Source organism: Ixodes scapularis, unplaced genomic scaffold (genome assembly GCF_016920785.2).
Source record: "Ixodes scapularis isolate PalLabHiFi unplaced genomic scaffold, ASM1692078v2 PGA_scaffold9__187_contigs__length_104089568, whole genome shotgun sequence".
In the NCBI taxonomy this organism is placed as follows: Eukaryota; Metazoa; Arthropoda; class Arachnida; order Ixodida; family Ixodidae; genus Ixodes; species Ixodes scapularis.
In genome coordinates this window covers 24638139-24657613 of record NW_024609884.1, presented here as the reverse complement: position 1 = coordinate 24657613, position 19475 = coordinate 24638139, and the positions used below count along the sequence as shown (strand labels likewise).

General features: G+C 43.6%; 1 protein-coding gene across 2 annotated transcripts in view; it reads right to left on the bottom strand.

Annotated features, from left to right (window-relative positions):
- The window catches only part of LOC8041136 (solute carrier family 12 member 4), a 126463-nt gene that overhangs the window by 24860 nt on the left and 82128 nt on the right, over nt 1-19475 (bottom strand). For both annotated transcript variants that reach the window (XM_029978612.4, XM_029978613.4), the window contains exons 3-14: nt 18353-18460; nt 14345-14491; nt 13574-13628; nt 12868-12998; nt 9678-9913; nt 9099-9307; nt 8623-8778; nt 8089-8187; nt 5814-5871; nt 5325-5443; nt 4238-4412; nt 315-413 (exon numbers count right to left, since the gene is read on the bottom strand). In XM_029978612.4, coding sequence (XP_029834472.2) covers nt 315-413; nt 4238-4412; nt 5325-5443; nt 5814-5871; nt 8089-8187; nt 8623-8778; nt 9099-9307; nt 9678-9913; nt 12868-12998; nt 13574-13628; nt 14345-14491; nt 18353-18460 — 1592 coding nt within the window. The remainder of the gene's footprint in view (nt 1-314; nt 414-4237; nt 4413-5324; nt 5444-5813; nt 5872-8088; nt 8188-8622; nt 8779-9098; nt 9308-9677; nt 9914-12867; nt 12999-13573; nt 13629-14344; nt 14492-18352; nt 18461-19475) is intronic.

Sequence of the window (19475 nt, the reverse complement as noted above, 5' to 3'; positions counted from 1 at the left end):
TATCCCCGGAAAACGCATATAAAATAAGCCCAAAAAGGTGAAATATGTCCCAGAGTGTGTTTTCTTAAACAAACCCCAAAACCAATAAACCAGGCAGAAGTGGCAGTGAGTGTAGAACTGCAAGAGGTTCAAAGGTGTCTTGACTATTGTGGTCCAGCCTTATATGAATCAACTTCCATAGCACACTAATAAGCACTTTGACCCTTAAAAACACCCTAAACCTACCTTTTATATGAAGCCAATTATGATGGAAATATCTCTGCTTAAACCTTTTTTTGTTTTAAAACCATCAAAGGCAGGTGTCGGGTACATACCAGTGGTAATATTTGAAACGGGGGCGCCAGTTTGGAGTTTTCAACAGGCTCTGAAGAGTGCAGGCCAGGTTGACAAACATGTAGCACATCAGAAAGAACCTAAACCCAAGGAAAAAGACAGCCCTTAGCAGTGGGCACATCTGAACCACGAGACAAAGCAGAATCTGCTAGATTAGTGGTTCTCTGAACTGCTCCTCAGGGACTCTTTGGGGTCCCTGAAGGCCTTGGGGTCCCTGAAGCCTTAGATTATCAGACAAGCCAAGCAATAAAACTTCTCTTTTTATTGATGCTGGCTGCCCCACAAAGCTAAATAGATGAAACCATGCGCACTGAGTAAGTAGGGTTGATTCTTCTCTATTTTGGGGCTGCAAAGTTGGTTTGCATGCATTTAATTTTCTTTTACACCGATCTTGAAGGGGTCCCCAAAACGTCAGTGGTCGAGAACCACTCTGCTTGATTAAACTACTCCAACAGATACAAATTGTGATGCTAGACAAATATTAAGGCATACAAAAAGACTGAAAAGGGCTGTATAATGTAATACTGTGGTCATGTGAGTGCCAATGACATTGAAGCAGCAAACAATATCAAAATAAACTGGTGGGCTAGTTGGGTAAATATGGCAAAACTCGAACAGTGCTACGAACAAGGACAAGCCGAAGAAATGAATGAGACAGGACTTGGACTTGTCTTTGTCTGCAGCTCTTTTGCATTTAACTAAACAATTCCTAATTGCACATATGAGCAACAAGAAACAGAGGTGAACGTTCAACTTGATTTCAATTAAGGCCATAAATACTGCAGTTTAATTTTTTTTTATATAAATGAATAAATAGCTGCAGTTTTATTTAGTTATAGAACTGTGTAGTACTGGAGTGTTTCTTTCCAAAGGGTAAAATAATGTCCTTTAACAAATGTTTCCCAACACACATGTCCATTTGATAGCCTGAGAAGGACGCTTCGCCACATGAACTTTTATGCAATGTGGAAAAGCAAAAGGGTGGGGGCAGTGCTCTACACAATATTTACTCCACAGTGTACGCTTTTACCAGCTAAATAATAGCGATTCAGTCATTAAAGGGACACTGACACCCCCCAAAAAAAAAAAATTATTTTTTGCCAGGCGCTTCATTATGGTGTCGGAGGACTACCCAATTAATATTTTGCAACAGAGTAGCATATTTTTTTAATAAAGCCAAAAGACGCAACTCCTCGAAACCGAAACCGAAACCCGACGGAGGTCGGAGAAGTGGAGAGAAGAGAGTGAGTGGCGGAAGTCACGTGGCTACACCCTACCGTGCGTTTTTTTTTTTTTTTTTCTCCTCTCCGGTAGCAGACGACAGGACATGCGGCGTGCGATGGGGCGTGCGGGAACTGCTCGCCGTGCGATTATTTTGCAGTTATGTTTGTTCCGCTCGTTGTTCTGTACTCCAAGATGAGTTGTTTTGTACATTGAGGAGTTGGACATGAGTAGTAAGTGCCCGTGGTGAATTTCCATGATCGGCTCCGAAAAGAATACACCCAAGATGTTGCGTGAAGAGCTGGCTCACATTTCCTGAATTCGAAAAAAAGTGGCATTGTGCGACAGAGTTTCCGAAAGATCGACGGGATCGGGACCAACGGCTGGCTGCAATTCCTGTAGAACATATACGGGCACCTCGGAAAGCGGACATTACCTGATTTATATGCTCCTTGCATTTTGTGGAAAGTGATTACATTGAGCTCGCAGGTGTCAAAACGGAAATCCCATACCATTTAAATCAGCGAAGTATCGTCCACAACATTAGTTTGTTATTTTTTTGTTTGTTTCTTCAGTGATGATTGTAAAAAAAATATATATATATGTAAACATCGAAAAATGTTTGAAGAAAAAAAAATTAAGTTCCACGGGGGATCGAACCCGGTCCTACCGCGTGTAAACCGGACGTCTTTCCCACTGAGCTACTAGCGCATCACTTTTCTGGAGGATCTCTTTCCCTAGTAACAATTCAGCCGGTAAACTGTAAGTTGGAAAGTTTGCTGTCGATTTTTCTCTAGCAAAAGCACTCCTGGGTCGAAGTCGGGAAGCACCACGCTTTGGGGACATTCGCACCTAGTAAAGAAATCGTACGCGTGCATATTGAACTCGAAGTAGACACGTCGTGCTTGACGTTTGCGCGAGCGATGTCTTCAGCCACGAGAAGGGATCGACGGCTCGGCGACGTCTTCGTGCAAATCGGCTTGGTGGCCGGGCGTGTCGTACGGGATGAATACCAATTCTTTTGATCACTCCCAAATTTCTCTTTTAACGGTAGACAGAATTCGCCGGTACCGCGAACGACAGTTCTGAAATAGAGGTCCCACGCCCGTCGTCCGCTGCCATCGCCGTCCCCGCGAGTCCCACGATACGCGAAACGACGAACGCACAGGATGCTTCCGGTTGTCTGTGGAACTTTTTTTTTTCAATCAACGTATTTACAGCTTTTTAGAAGCCACAAAAAATGGGTTTCATATTTTTTTCTATTTTTAATAATGAGTGTGTGCCTTCAGTGACCCACGACTTTGATTAAATTTGGTGGTCGCATCGATACCTTAGAAAACGGCCCGTGACCGCGAAAAAGAGAGTGAGCGAGACTCGAACCGGCCAGTTCTTGATCGGCGGTTTTCGGGCGGAAAGAAACCGAATTTCGAGCCGCAAATTCTGTTCTGGGTAGTTGAGCTCTCATATGTCACGTAAAACTAAAAACCTCAGCGAGCATAAATACCCTGTCAGTGTCCCTTTAAAGAAATGTCTGGTTAAGGGGGGGACATGAGCCTAAGTTTCAAAATTTTGTTTAAAAAATTCATTTTTCAAGGTTTTTGGTTTTAGAAACTAACTATACACCCTTACACTAAATTTCATAACCATGCACCAAATAGTTGCCTTGATATAAAATATTTTGAACACATTGTGACGCACTAACAAAGGAAAGGAGTTCAATGTTTGAATGCATTTTTCCCCGTCCACTTTTTGCTGCAAATTTCATATGAAGGAATCTTGTTCGAAGGTAAAATTATTCTGATACCACAATTAAGATGTTTCTGAACTGAAATTTACTGGGGAATCGGGCTATCTATTTTATTTTGTTTTAAGTTAAAGTCTTCATTGAGAAAAGGCTATGTTTTCAAAAATTGACATAGGACAGTTATGCATCTCATATTTCGAGGTAATCCCTCTACCTGAAATATTTACATTTCAGTTATAAACACTAGATAGCCCGAAGTCCCATATATTCAACCAATTCAAATGATTTAATAGCTTCATTTGCATATCATAGATTTCTTAACGAAGAGTGACACATCTTATGCAGGTATGTAGAGTTGTCCTAGAGAGAAGAAAGTTTGCATAGTACACCTTCATCTGAAGTTACATCTCCCCTGCGAATTTCATTCCGATCACTGCAGTAGTTCAGAAGTTCAACCTCTAGCCAGTGTCCCCCCTTAACCATTTTTAATTGCAAATTAAAAGAGTGGCTTTTTTTTTTTTACGAGTGCAGCTATTATGCAGGTGCATGCAGAATTCTGTGGCCAAATGAGTACAAAAACACACGCTAGGCACAGCCTAAGGAACAATAGAAAATTCAAGTTCCACTTGAAGCTCTTAAACAACAAAATGTCATTTTTATAGCTAGTATTTGCAATTAATTAATAATAGACATATCCGTGGCCATCATAAATTTTGAGCAGCATCAAGTTTGTGACTTGCAGAAAAGCAGAGGACCTTCGAAAAGCAGGGCTTTACACCACACTAGAAACATTAGCGCACCCTTAAAAAAAAGCTTCGAATAAAACACGAAGTGTGCCAACTTGCCCTAGCAAATAAGGGACGCATGACCACAGAAGCTGGGGGCATACCAGAGGGAGAAGAGCTTAAATGAGAGTGAAAGTCCAGAAGAGCAGCTCACATGGTCAGGATTGGTGCAATGTGGTCGAGGTTTCCAATGAGGATGCCCAGCTCCGAGATGAAGGCAGTCAGCAAAAGTGCCCGCACAGGCTCTCCTCGGGAGGAGCTCACCGAGAACACATTCAACACCGGAATGACACCGTCCTTGGCAATAGCCTGGAGGAGACGCGGAGCCCCTGGGACGGACGAAGACAGCCCCATCAAAAGGGGGCAGCCAACTTTCCTCTGCCCCCCAGACTCTCCGATTTCATTATACCTCTTAAACCAGAGTTCAAATTAAAACATTCCAATAATTGCCAATAACAAACAAGTAAACTCCTCTCAAGCTACGCAATGCCAGGTGCTAGAAGCGCACAATATTTCAAGCATTACGATTAAACTTTAATATGCTTGTCACAATAAACAGAGTGTCTACCAAAATGACACTCTCAGATTCCCCAACCTCTCCAGGTTTTCTTTGACTATTTTATTAAATTTCCCAGAAACTCTTAAGAGAACAGAGAGTGTCCAGTTTTTGCCAGTTTGAACTTGGGAATTGTTCCCATCCGAAAGGCACAAATGAACAAAACCGGCATGCTCCAGAAATAGAAACAGTTGCGTAGAAACAGGCCAATCGGGAGTGAGTGGTGAAGCTCGGAAGACGAGCTCTCGCACAGACAAGTTATTTGGTGATGGAGCCGACGCAGGAACAGTCCATTTATGGACACAATGACAAGGGGTTTGCGCAAGTTTCTAGACGAGGTGATTAGAGTCCAATCTCCCACTTCCCACCAAAAAAAAAGCAAATCTCAATTTCCTTGACCAAGGCCGATTAGGGTAGAAATTCCTAGACTTTTCTGGACCCACCAAATTCCCCGACAATTCCAGGTTGGTAGACACCCCGATAAAGCGCGATTGACGAGCATTTCCATGCGATGCATGAAAAAAACAAGAGCCAAATACAGTAGAGTATTGGAACTTTGCTGGCCACAAACAAGTATCCGTGGGTTTACCCTGCAGACCACGGCAAAACAGCCTTGGCCATAGCCTTAGCTTTTTGACATTGGTGCTAAAGGCTTTTGCAGTCTGCTTCTCACTGCAGGCCTCACCTGTGAGGGACTGTAGACCTGCTCCAATGGTGGACAGCAGAGAGCCCAACACCACCAGGAGTGGGTGGGGCCAAGCTAGTTGTGCCACTCCTAGACCCCCACTGATGCTTTCACCAAATCTGGAAAAACAGAACAACCCTGAAGGAATAGCTGACAATACTAACTAACATGCAACATACACCCGGTTAATGCCTCCATGCCTACAGCTTAGCTAACTGAAAGCAACACATGAGATGCACATTGTCTAAACGAGCTTCCACTCTGCAAAAGCAGCCTAACAACTACAATCCCGAAGGCGAAAATCCAGCAAGAAGCGACAGTCGATGTGGATGCAAGGCTGTCACTTTCATAATGCTTGAACTTGCAACTACAAAAACTTTTCATATTTAATTATTTTTATGTGACCCTCCTTGCAATAATGGCATATGGTGTACAAAGCTACATAGCTGGAAAAAAAACAAAAAAAACTAGAGAAGGGAGTTGCCTCACTTGTCTCTCAGGAAGAGGTTGTCAAATGCTGCTCCAAACAAAAACACACCAGAAATGTCTGAATTTTCGATTAAGGGCATCCAAAACTCATCAAGGATAGCAGAATGATGACAATGAAACAGCATACCTTACCGGCTTAAAAAAAAATTATCCATGCTTGATTATGCTGACAAAAACTGGTAAGCGCAGTGTGTGTGATAGGCCTTATACATTTCGGCTCTCGTCTGCGGGGCCCCTGTGGTTACATGCAGGGTGTTTCACAAAACATGGGCCACACTTTTCATGTACAAACTATGTACAAACACATGTACAGTCAGCAGCAAAAGTTTGAGGGGCATGGGAGTGCCAGACAAAATGACTGACTGTGCCTTTCAACGGCACGTTGCTGCTCAACACTCGCTTTGAGCATGCATTTTCTTTCGTATTCAAAATCGTTTTTCTCACTCACTTTCGTCCAACTCCCACAAGATAACAGGGACTGGCGCAAGGTGCCGCGGAATGTTATCTGTAGCATGCAAGCTCCGTCACCCTCCACGATTGCTGAGGCAGACGCGTGGCATGATGACTCACAAAGTGGCACCTTGCAGCGGTCCCGATTATCTCATGTGCGTCGGACGGAAGCAAGTAAAAAGGAGATGACTGCGAGCACAAAAGGAAGAGCATTCTCGAAGTGACAGTTGAGAGCGGCCTCGTGCCATCCAAATGCGCAACCAGTCATTTCGGCTGGCACTCCAGTGTCCCACAAACTTTTGCTACCAACTGTACACACATGTACATGCATATGTATTCATACATGTACATACATGTACACGCATCTATGTACATGTACAAAGAAATAATATTGGTAGAGCATTAGTAGCCACTGTCAAGGGGCCTATTTATGAAGGTACATGTTTAGGATAGTAAAGTTTTTTAATTTAGTCTTGCATAATTAACTGCTTAATTAGTAGAAATAAACATAGTTCAAATTATAAACTTGGTGGGTATCATTGAAAACCACCATAATCAATAAATTTAATACAAACTTTGAGCATATTTGCTTTTCTGGACCTCTTGTTATCTGCACCTTCATTCCTACAGCATTGCACTAGAGAGCCTAGATTGAGGAGAGAGTCCATCTGAAACCATGGGGAGCATTTGCAATTTAATGGCGGATGCCTCCTGCAGAGACGGGTTGCAAGTGTGCATGCAATGCCGCGTGGCGAGGAGCAAAGTAGGCAGAAAGGTGGAGTAGTTTGGAGACTATCAAAGTTTTCGGCACCTCCTCACAGCTCATATTGCAAATGCAGCCCATGAACAACGTGACCCTGATCGAGCAGTTGGACACTTGGAAATACATGCTCTCTACATTGCACTTGCACATGTGATGACTTGGGCGCTCCAAGACTTTCTAAAATGTAGTACTAAATTAGCGGTTTTCAATGATGCTCAACAAATTTCTAATTGGAAACACGTTTATTTTAACTAATCAAGAAGTCAATTATGTAAAAAGAATTCAAAGTTTAATTGCCCTAAACGCTACATACCTCCCTACATTAGCCCTTTGGCATTGGCTGATATAGTACGATTTCTTTTTACATGCAATACACCGTAAAATCCCGAGAGATGCCCCACCTCCGAAAGATAGCCCACCCTTCTTCGTGGCTTGATTTGCTATACTTTTTTTCAACACCGAAAGATAGCCCACTCCTAGTAATAGTAGTGTTGGGATCAATGATAGCCTCGGCGTAAATGCGGCTAGTTAGCTAAATCGGGATATAAGAAAACGTTGCTCACTATGAAGTGCAGTCATCTTTGCTTCGTTGCTCCTAGCCACCATAACAAGCTTGGAAGGGACGCAACCTAAAAATAGCAATTCTTTAACTTTTCTTGATTGTACACCGAAAGTTAGCCCACTCCATATTTTCACCCGATTTGCTCTTAATGTTATGTGGGCTATCTCTCGGGATATTACGGTACTCAGTTTTCTTGTGAAACGTTTGGCCAGTGTTAGGCGATGAAACGCCCGGTAAACACCTACCCATAGACAAGTGAAATGGATAAATGAACCGAGCAATCCAGAATAGTCAGGTTACACAGCACACCAAGACAAAGATGATCAACACAAAAGTTCAACAATCCTGAACTTAAAAACAAAGAAAGGAAAAGATATCTTTCTCCTCCATTGCACTGAAACTTGGCCCTTCCGGTAGGACACATTACGTAAGGATAAAGGACACAAGAAAACTCAAAACTTAGATCTAGTTTCTTCGAAAACATTTTTCTAAAAGGATACAAACAACAGATGTAGTCATTTGTGCAGCCAACGTCCCAACTGGAATAGACTTCTGTGCATCAGCCAAGTCTCCAGAGCGATTTGATCCAGCCATGATTCCTTAGTAAAGAAAAATTAGTCGTCAGTAAGATGTGAACACAACAAAGATCAATAGTCTAGTTCTGGAAAACTTCTTGTGCCATGCCGTCAGAGAAACAATTCTGAATGTTTCTCTGGACACCAAATGGGCATCAGAAAAACAAATTAAAATGGCATTAAGTTTTTTTTTTTTACAGATCTAAGTCAGTAACCTTACAATTCCTATAGAATCTTCCACTAACAAAAGAACTAAGCATTTTAAAAACATGATGGCAGCAACATATGTGATCAAGGCCAAAATGTTTCTAAAACTACTAAGAAGCCAACTTGAAACACATTAGCTCATTTCATCTGCATCATTTGGAGATGAAATAAGGCAATAAGGTATGAAGTAATTGAGATCCACAAGAGCGGTAAATGCAAGACACCAGATAAAGTTGCAGTAGTGTATCTCACCTGTGACTGATGGGAAAAAGATGGCAACAAGGAATGTGAAGGAGGTTGTGATGTCCGACAAGATTTGGTTGTATGTTTCACTCTTTGATGGGAAGACAGATTCATCCGATTCCGATACTACTTCGCCCTTTTCTTTGAACATTATACGAATGTTTTCTGAAAAGGAAAAGGAATACTAGCTTAAATATGGTGATGGCAGTATCACTTGCTATATATACGATACACACAACAAGAGAAGAGAGAAAGAATAACGTGCTTATGTACACTAAACCATGTCCTTTAATGTAGGGTAGTCTTCTAGTGGGGGGGGGGGGGGGGGTGGGGGGGTTATATATACCAGTATAGTATACTAGCGTTTTTAGATTTTCATCTGATATAATGATTTATTCAAGTATAACATGCAGCATTACCCCAGAACATAGCCCCATACTGAGCAGTAAATTCAATGTCACACTGAATGAACTAGGCCAACTCACTAAAGAACACGCCACTCTCCAGGCCAGGCAGCGCTTGGCGCAACTCGGCATCATGATTTTCGAAGTATGGGTAGCAGCTGTAGTCATCTTCTGAAGTGGCATTGGGATGGACTTTGCAGTACTCGTGCCAAAGGGACTTGGACACATTGCGCTCTTTGGAGCAAACATAGTCTCCACCACTCAGGATACGGTCTCCTAGCACGCATATCCTGCGAGGAAACTCACAATGCAGTGACAGCAGCAACAGCAAGCACCAAAAAACACGAGGTTGACAATGAACCTGAATTGGTTTACTGTCTCTGAAAACAGCAAACAGTAATCATAAGAAAATAATCTCAACTTCCAATTAAAAAAAGGAAAAAAAAAAACTTTTGACAATGTGGTTGCAGCGATTCTAAATAAAAATATATTTTGTTGAAACAGCATTACTGCAAATAACTTAACGATTTGAATAGCATCATGCTTCAAAAGCAGCACCCAAATGATTACCAAAGGCAAATGACTCAAGAGTGAGGGCTTAAATTCAATCATACTACTCCAAGCAAAGCTCCTCGGATGAGACCAAACTTTTTGACTTACTGAGTGTCCGGTTTCCCGGCATAGTTGACGAACGCCCCGACGTAGACCGAGGTGATAGAGATGAGGACACAGAACAAGGCAATGGGAGCCAGCTTCGAGACAAAGGCCACGCCGATAAATACAACGAAGGTCATGAGCACAAGCAGGATGGAGCCGTAGGTGCGGAAGTTGTGGTACATCACCTCCTGGTCCTCCCGGAAGTCCCCGTAAAGGGACATCTCCGGAACCAGGTAGTTCTACAAGAGAAAAAAAATCCCGTCACATCTCCAACAGTTATAAATAAAAATGTAGAAGCCTAAAAAAATGTGTTTTTTTTTTTGTTAGGTTAGACACGGAACAAAAACTGTTCAAAATTTCCAAGCAGATTTTCAACAATCACGTTTTTGTCGTTTCAGGTTCGGTTTGTTTACCAATGAGAAGAAAAAAAAGTAACCCAATGACATAGCAGCTAACAGTTGCCACCAACATTTTTAAATAATATTTTTATATTTTGGTGATTTTGGCACACTTTTTGGCACATTTTGGCACTCTTGGCACAAACACACTAGTTTGAAAAAAGTTCCTGGAATTTTCAAAATATAGCGTGCTTGTAGTCAGATGTTTGGAAACATTTTCGTTGCGTGCATTTACTGTAAGCAAGATGCAATCCGTTTGCAAGCAAAGCATTACATGGCATCTATTGTCCCGTAAAAAGCTGCCTACCCGATGTCGGAGGTGTGTACGAAGAAACATATACGAGGGGGGACCCAAAAGTAACCGGAATGAATTTCTGGAGGGTGGGACATTAATAGTACCAGCTTCTGCTGCTAGTAGCTCTTTACGGCACCCCTTCAGAGTCAGTTTGCCGACCGGTGTCGTCAGCCAAGGTTCTAGCAGAAGTTGTAAATGTTTTCCCCAAGCATTTCAAAATCATTTCTCGTTTTTTGCAATATCCGATTTGAAGGACCTTCCACATTCACAAAACCATTTCCTTTCAAGAATTTTTTCGTATGGACGAACAGGAAAAAGTCACACGGGGTGAGGTCTGGTGAATACGGGGGAGGTGTGGAGAAGTGGTGTCATGCCATTTGTGTTAAAAAATTGTTGCATTGACAGGGCAGTGTGTGCTGGGACATTGTCATGATGGAACTACCACTCCCCCTTTCCCTCAAATCGGGGCATTTCTGCCTCACTAAGTTGCGCAAGCATCGCAAGATTCCCAGGCAAAACACTCAATAGTTTCACCAGGAGGAACAAACTCTGAGGGAACAATGCCCAAATCCTTCTATGTTTTCATCGGTTGAAGAGGTTGAGGGTTGCTCTGAATGAGGTTGGTCATCGAACAATAATTCACTGCCCTATAAGAAAGAAAACCCCTCGTAGACCTGCAATTTCTTAATAGCATCTTCTTTGTGAGCTGTCTGAAGCATTACAAAAGTTTACACAGCCGTTTTCCCTAAAAGAAAATAGAATTTCCCGGCTGCATGCTGCTTCTTCAAATCAAACATCGCAAAAAAATGAGGAATGATTTTGAAGCGCTTGAGGAAAAAATTTACAACATGACACTAGAACTTTAGCAGACAACGCTGGGGAGCAAACTGACTCGGAAGGGGTACTGCTAAGCGCTGCTAGCAGCAGAAGCTGGTACTAAAAAAGGCCCACTCTCCAGAAATTCATTCCGGTTACTTCTGGGTCCCCGTACCTCTCTTATTCAAAATTGTTGAACAAATAAATACGTTCAATGGCACCAATCTTCACTTTTTCCTGAAAAAAGCTTGAAACACATCAGTTTATTCCCGAGCATTCAAAATTTATGGACATTATACACCTTAGTCATAAGCAGAACCCATTGTTCATTAGTGTTAACTAGGCATGTACAAATAGTGGATTTTCAGTTCACAGTGAATAGTAATTTTGGCCAAATATTTTCTAATAGAATGGATTCCCCAAGCCTTTCACTACCTCACACCATGCTTTAACAAAACTTTGGCTGAACTTGTGAAGGTTGCTCCTAGGCTCCAGTTGTCCGTTTCTAAGTGTAGTTAATTTTAGCCTAACTATATGAACTGTAGCCTCAAAGTATAATGCCTACACTTGGATGGCAAGTAAACAATGCATTTGACATGAAATTAAACCTATAAAGATGCAAAGCTATAACTAATCTAGGGTAGAAATCTTGCTATACACCAGTATTATTAATTCTATCTCAAATTTAAAAGAAAACAAGAAAAAAAAGAAATCGCAAATGATGAATGCTGGTTGTCAGAACGTAGCTGCGTAACACTGTTCAATTTTGAAAATTTTTTATGTAGTGTCGATATCAACATTCACCAAGTTTGTTTCTTTTTAAATACACCAGGCGCATGCATGTACCATCCTGCTTTGAAAGTGTGCTTTCCTTCGAAGCACGTGACTGCGATATTTGTACTTTTCAAAGCGTTGATCGCGGTGGGTTAGCCCCGTTGAGCGCACTTCTTGCCAAGCACCGGTGCACTGCAGAAAAGCAATACCCGAGAAAGCGAGCTTAGCGAGTGTTGCTTGTCCGCAGTGCACCGGTGCTCGGCAAGAAGCGCGTTCAACGGGGCTAAACCAGAGCGATCAACACTTCGAAAAATACAAATATTGCTGTTCATAATTGAAGCAAATAATGAATAGCGTATTACTCCAAACTACTTTTCGAAAACTAGAATCCTCGCATAACCCTAGTTTTAGCAATATATAGCCAGCATTATCCGATGGCATTACTTTAAGGTAGGGCAACGAAAAAAAGCATATGGAAGAAACTCAAATTCTTGACTTAAATTATTCAACCAAATATGGGGAATGTGCGCATAGCAGTGCAAATAATTTATATTTGTGAACAAAGTATGCCCCTAATTTAGAATTATATGATTAGTTAAAACTACTTATTTCAGCTAATTTATGTGGCTGTGTGGAAATACTTGTTTCTGGAGTCGCACGCAGCTGAAGATCATGCTTATAATCTTGGCAGAACAGAAAAACCATTTTTCTGACCAATACATTAAAAAAAAATTCAGATTTGCATCTTTTTGCATTTTAGCAAAAAACGCAAAAAAAAAAGAAATCCAACAGAATATATTAAATTCAAAGCATTTGTATAAAAATCACACTTTCTAGAATCTAACCATAACCGGCTTCAAAACAACCGGGAACTTGGAAGGCTATAGCAGAGAGACAAGGACAAACTTGCCAGAAAGATCTCAACAGCTCCAGTGATGTACATTGCAGCTGCTACTGTGGTGGCAAGGTAGAACAGTATGCCCACTGCACCTCCAAACTCTGGTCCCAGTGAGCGCGATATCATGAAGTAAGAACCGCCCGCTGGGAGAGAACAACCAGCCTTCAATAAAGTGGTTTAACCTAATGCTACATTCAAAGCAAGACAGGGCTGAGAAATGTGAGCTGAATTAACTTAATTTCCCTTCATATATATACACAACTTTCCCTCAAAATATGTTACATGCATCGCAGACTACAAAAAAAAAAAAAAAATAGGGCATTTATATTTAAACTGGGCCCAACAGAAGGACAAGATTTTAAAAGATAGGCACAGTGAGCACCATATTCTAGAATGATGGTGCCAGATGTGGCATCAAAAACATATATTGTTAAGTATGCAATCTAGCATTAGTGGTAGTCATTATTACATAGTAATAATAAAAAGAAGTTGGAACATTTCAATCTTTTCACAAAAATGGCAAAAAAAATCATTTTACCAAAAGCTGCTTAGAAGAGTGGGCGCCAGTGAATCACGCACACTAAATGTCTAGAACGACGAGAACCATCATATCAAACTTTACGAATATGGTTCAACAGTGCCACCTAGATCTACTTGTTTGGTGCAAAAATCCACCAAGCAATAAAAACATAAAAAACGGAGCAAGAATGACACTGACCTGGCACAATGCCATTTGTTGCAATAGCACTCAGGGAAATGCACGTTGTAAATGTCTAAATGGAGGGGGGGGGGGGGGGGAGAAAAACAAACAGTCAACTCCAACTTGCATGTATAAAAAAAAAGATCAGTAAAAATATTGTTTTTAATAACACATTCATTGACAGTGAGTTATTCCTACTAAGCAAATTGACTTACCACAAATAGATACTTGAAATTGAGTTATGAACATTTATTGACACTTTGGTAGAACTCTTGCTGCAAGTGTAGCCAGAACAGGGCATGTAATGCAGCCCGTGTAGCAAATGTAAATTGGAAATAGGCTCTTGCTTGAAGGCCGACCTACAGAATCGTCTTCTGCCGGGCAGAAAACCCATTCCCAGTATCCTTCTCTTCATTCCCCCTCCACATTGTTCTCTATCCTCTCCCCACAGGAGCAGGTCAGCTATTCCCCGCATGAAGGAGGGGGGTCTCCCTCTTTTTTGAGTGAAAAGGAGGAATTGAGGGAGTTTCCTCGTTTCTGGTTGCTCGTCGGACTTTAAGTATGAGGCACATTGACTGCACTCTGGCAAATTTTCCAATTTAAAGACAACAAAATGAATGCCACTCTGTCGATATGCTACAGCCAGCATAAAGTACACCATAATCCGGCGATTTCTACTCCCTTATTGTGGAGCACTGACGTCTGTGGAACTGAGCACCTGACACAATGTAGATAGAAAACTGAAGCCCATAGAGCAAACAGTCTTGCGAGAATTCTGACATTACTCACAACACAGCAGCACATGAAGACAGTGAGGAAGGCGACAGGGACACCTGCCACACCAACAATCCAAACGAGACGAATGAAGAAGATGACTCCAAAGATGTTTTGAATGCATGGGAAGTACACGCCCGCAATCGTCCCAAGATTGGCTTTCTGTAGAAAAAGAACAAGCAAGTAATTAAATGCATAATTTTTTGTTATTTTTTTCCGTTTAACTTGCACGGTGCGAAGTAGTGGAGTAAATAATTCCCGGGTTCAACAAAGATGTCATATACTAATCGACAGGCATACTCTAAAGACTTTTCCCATCATTCATATTTGCATGTACTAATGTTTATACATACACAACTAAACTAATAAAGTAACACAATAACATGCACATTATACTAGGTACTTCTCAAAGTTGATTCAGTGTTCCATAAACTGCACCCAACAAATGTCAACAGTGTCACTGCGGATCGTAAAGTAGCACAACTTTATCCTTTCACGTTAAAGTAGCGACTGGTCTAAAAAGGGTTTCTCCAACACCGTTACAAAAAGCGTCGAAAGTTTACTTAGCTAATTAAAAACAATTAGCAAAAGAAGCCCAAGCTGTATAGGACTAAAAAAACAAAATCTACCTTAAAAAAAAAAAAAAAAAAAAAAAAAAAAAAATCGGGCGTTTTTTGCTGACGATTTAAGATAAGAAAAAAGGCGGCGGCAACAAGCGCATTTGCCTAGCTTAATTATGAGCGGTAGTCCGAGTGAGTAGCAGCCAATCGGCGCCCATCAGCGCGGATTGGCTGGCCCGAACTCCCCGGAGCGCCGTGTCCCACCGCGGCTCCCTGGGGGCCCGTGCCTCGGCCACCCACACAGCCTCCGGAGCGGGGGGAGAAAGTTTCCGAGTTTGTCCCTCCGCATTCTCCGGAGGCTCCCCGCGGGAGGAGAGAGGCGGAAAGGGGGGGGCTGCACGGATCAATGAGTGCCGGACTGGGCCGGGGTGCTGCTGGGGGAGTGGGGGAGAGCGCTGCGCAGTAGGGCACACTGCAGATGGATGCGGCGAAAGCCCTTGGCGCTGTGCCAGCGCGATGCGCCACTCGGCTCCTTCCCCTCGTGCACTTTTTCCCGGGACCCGCAGCCCTTGTTTCCGTACCGTTGCGGTTCGGGACTCACAGACCGGGCAAAAAAACAAAAACTGTCCCCTTTCTGCTTGTCGGCAACCAAAGCCCGTTGCCATCGCGTTAGGATGAGGGACGATAAAACACGCCGAAACACCGGCTCTTCCCTTTCTCCCGAGGCCGAAAGCCCAGTGTGTGTGTGTGTGCGCCCGAGGGGGGGGGGGGGGACCGAACGAAGAGAAGATGCGATTGGTGCGGGGGATGAAAAAGCATCGCCCGCCCGCCATAAAAAAAATAATAAATAAAATAAAATAAAATAATTAAAAAAAAAGACCCGGCAAACTTTCGAGCACGCTCGAGCGACCGTATCGTCAGTGAAATCAGCGTCGTCGACCGCTTTTTCTCGCGACTTAAAAAAAAAAAAAAAAAAAAAAAAAAAGAATTAGACACGTTAGGATTTTTTTTTTTTGTTCATTACTTCGCGAAGGAGTTTTACAGCCGTTTAGTTACTTCTGGCAGAATATGAGAGATTATCTACAATCCTCGACAATGCGCCGAAGCAGCAAAAAAGAAAGACACCTTATGGTTGTAGAAGCTCTTTCGCTTGTTGACAGCGAACAACAGGTTCTGCTCGCCGAAAGTTCAGTGCCGATCACGTTCCCGGTGAAACGCGAGGTCGCTTCAGCGAACCACTTTAGTCGATGAGGCATTCCAGCAGAGCATCTATTCGATCCCAATAAGGTACCCGGAAGTGCGACAGTCAGCTTACGTCCCCTGCTCACTCGAGCGCGCACGGCGCCAAGAGGACCAAGATCTGCGCGTCAATAAACAGCCGGGAACCCGCGCAAAGAGGTCTTCACCGAGCTTACGCAACTGTCTTGTAATGGACACGTTCTTTGCACCTTGCGAGAGAAAAACGGCCTACTATTACCTGCTCCCCGGGAAAGCGGGGAAAAAAAGAAATCAGATTGGTTGAATAACGGGCTGGAGGTCCACACCGCTCGGCTTAAAATCGGTTATGATGCCATTCACGCGCTCCCGAGTCGAAACGTTTAGCCCATCGCTGCAAATGTTCCCCCAATGTAAACAAAAAAAAAGAAAAAGAAAAAAAAAGAATCAGTTTTTTTTTTTTTTAATATTGTTGGGAAACATGCGGTGTAAATGCAATCAACTCCGGACCGTGTTTCGTACCAAAACGGTTGCACACGGGCGCAGTTGTCTTTGTTGGGGATTTACTCTTATAGATAGGTGACACTCACTGGATTGAAAATAAACTCATCGAGTGTCGGCAAGATTTGGAGTAACTTACCTTCTCGGTTATTCGCGCAGTATCTAGGTCGAAATCGGTAGCGAGCTGGAATTTACACCGACCACGAGACCTCAATGCAATTGAACGGCTTATGCGTATATATACAGAATTTTTTTCTTTCTTTTTTAAGTTTTAATTTGTTTTAAAAAAGCCGCAAAAGCCGCACTAATTCGGTCTGTCCAGGGGAGTTATACTACGGATGGGAAGCGTATAGTAGAGCGCTAAAAGTGTACCAATCGTGCAACAAGTATACAAGGGCTAGGATAAGAGACGGAAATATCGTGCGGGCGCCTTATCGCAACAGCTAGCCTTGCTCCTGCTGCAGGAGTGGGAACTTGAGCGCACTAGTGCGCTTCTCACGAGCTCAGTTTCTGATTTAGTGCTTTTCGATTACGCCCAGCAAGTTTCTAATTGGAACCATATGTCTATTTTCACTAATTAGAACGTTCATGAACAAATGTTACTTAATTAGCCGACTGATCGTTACGATTAGCCTCCTATACTATGCCGCCCTGGCCGTATAACTCGCACAGATATCGGTCAGACGGCAGTTTTTTTATCAGTCAGGTGTCTATGGAACGTTTCCCAAGAAAAGTGCCAGCAGTCAGTTGACGACGCCGAGCGGTCCACCGAAAGCCAAAAGTGACAACGACGATGTCCGTGGGCAGTGCTACGTACAAGCGTTAATTTGTTTGCGTGCCAACGCTTCCGCCAAAGTACACGGGGAGAATGACATTTTGCTTCTCGTTTATCGAGTCAAATTAATGGCGTTCGGAAGCGTATTTTCCGCTGCAACGCAAAGTACGTTCACGTGTTGGTGTGAATTATGCGTTCACACATGGCGCAACTACTTTCGTCGCACGAGTGGCCCGCCATCGCTTTCGTCGCTCGGTCCTCAAACGGGCGAACGCAGAAGAAAAAGGCGTTCTGACCGCTTGCGGCATAGCTCCGACGACAATTCTTTACAAGGATCCCGTGACCCTAGCTGCGATGAAAAGGGCACCCAAGTGCGTGCCGAAAGGAAACAATAAAACGAAGAAACAGGACCGGGAGGGGCAGAATCCATAAAAATGAAGAACGGACGTCATAAATTCGGCAGCCCGAAAGATGGCACGAAGCGGGCTGCCGCCGCCATCGCGCCTGTGCAACGACGACTCAAGAGAGAACGCCTGCCTACGGCTCTCTAACCATTTGGCGCACGGGCAACGAAGCGACGCTGGTAATGTTGTTTGCTTCCAGTGGCGCACTTAGACCGTCCCCATCGATCTCGCAAGCAAGCCAAGCTATTATACGGGCGCCTATTTCGAAACTGGACTGGTTGCTGGGCTCCCCGCTGTCGAAGCTGAGACGGACGGACGGCAAGAAGGTTGTGCCGCAAGATGAGAAAAACGGGCAAAAAAGGCGACAAACAAAAAATAAAAAATCGCATACCGTCTTGTCGTTTCACGCTCCGCAGGATCGTCCCGAACGTTACTTCCGATCCAACGCCTCTAACGAGGCGGCCGAGAGCTGCGCGCTAGTAAGGAAGACTTCGGAACATTATACCCCGAGGCGACGCCGAGAGTGATTCCGAATGGTATGATCGGGGGGGATTTCGGTTTCGCTTACCTTGGGAGCAGCCTGGGCCTCTTCTCCAGCCACGGAGGGAATGGCCACCTCGTAATTGGCCAGGCTGCTGAGCAATGTAGCCACCCTTGGACGGTCGGGCATTTCCTCCTGCGCGGAGGCGAAAAGAGCACAGCAGGGACCAGTTAAGTGCCGCAGAGGGAGATGACGAGGCTATCGGCTCCACCAGGCACTGCTACAAGCTGTCGATTCTCCGCGGCCCACCCACCTGTATCTCGGCTACCCACCAAGGCAGCAACCGACGGAAGTGCACGCATCTCGGGGGCAAGACCGATGGCGACTACGTTTGTTTTGTTTTTTCGTTTTTTTTTTTTTTTGTTTGGTTTGTTTTTGACAATAAGATAGCCCGATGCTGGCTGGTTTGACTTGGAAACTGCCGCAGCCACCAACAACCTGCTAAGCTGCGAGATTCGCGGTAATTATAATAGGTGACGGAGAAATGCCTAAAGTTTCACGATCGACCGTGGTCTTCTGATCAGCAAGTTGAAAGCAAAAGCAGTTGCAGGAACTGAAGAACAGCCTTCCGGCAACAGCGGGACTAACAACCCTAACACGTATTGCCCCGAGGCCTCTTTGGCAAACATGCTCGAAACAAAAATTGGCACAAAATCGCTCTGGATAATCTCTATGAAAGTGATGCAGAGGAAAACTGGCGCGGGCCGAAAGGCACGCGGGTTGGAACGGCGGTATGCAGCGTCCGTTCAACAGCTTTGGAAGTGTGTTTGTTGGTACCATCGTGAACGACGTTTCTGCTCATGTTTTTCCCAGCAAGCTGACCCTTCTGACAGGCGTTGAACAAGCAATAGGACCAGACAGATGCATATTATCCTGTTTGTACAATTTGCCGGACTTTCTTGTCGCGTCTGCGCTCTCCAACGCCCTCGTTTATTTGAATTCTGGTGCCGAGTGACCTTACCTGGTACATAACTGCAAACAAAACAATGTTCATCGAAACAAGGTATTACGAAAACAGTCACAGCTCAACAGTCCTCCCAGCGTTACTAAAATATCCACAGCATCTCAGTAACACGAGTAGGATCGCGTTTCTCCTCCCATTCTAGTGGACAGTAACCAGATTAGTGCAAATTAGCTAGTTATTTCACAT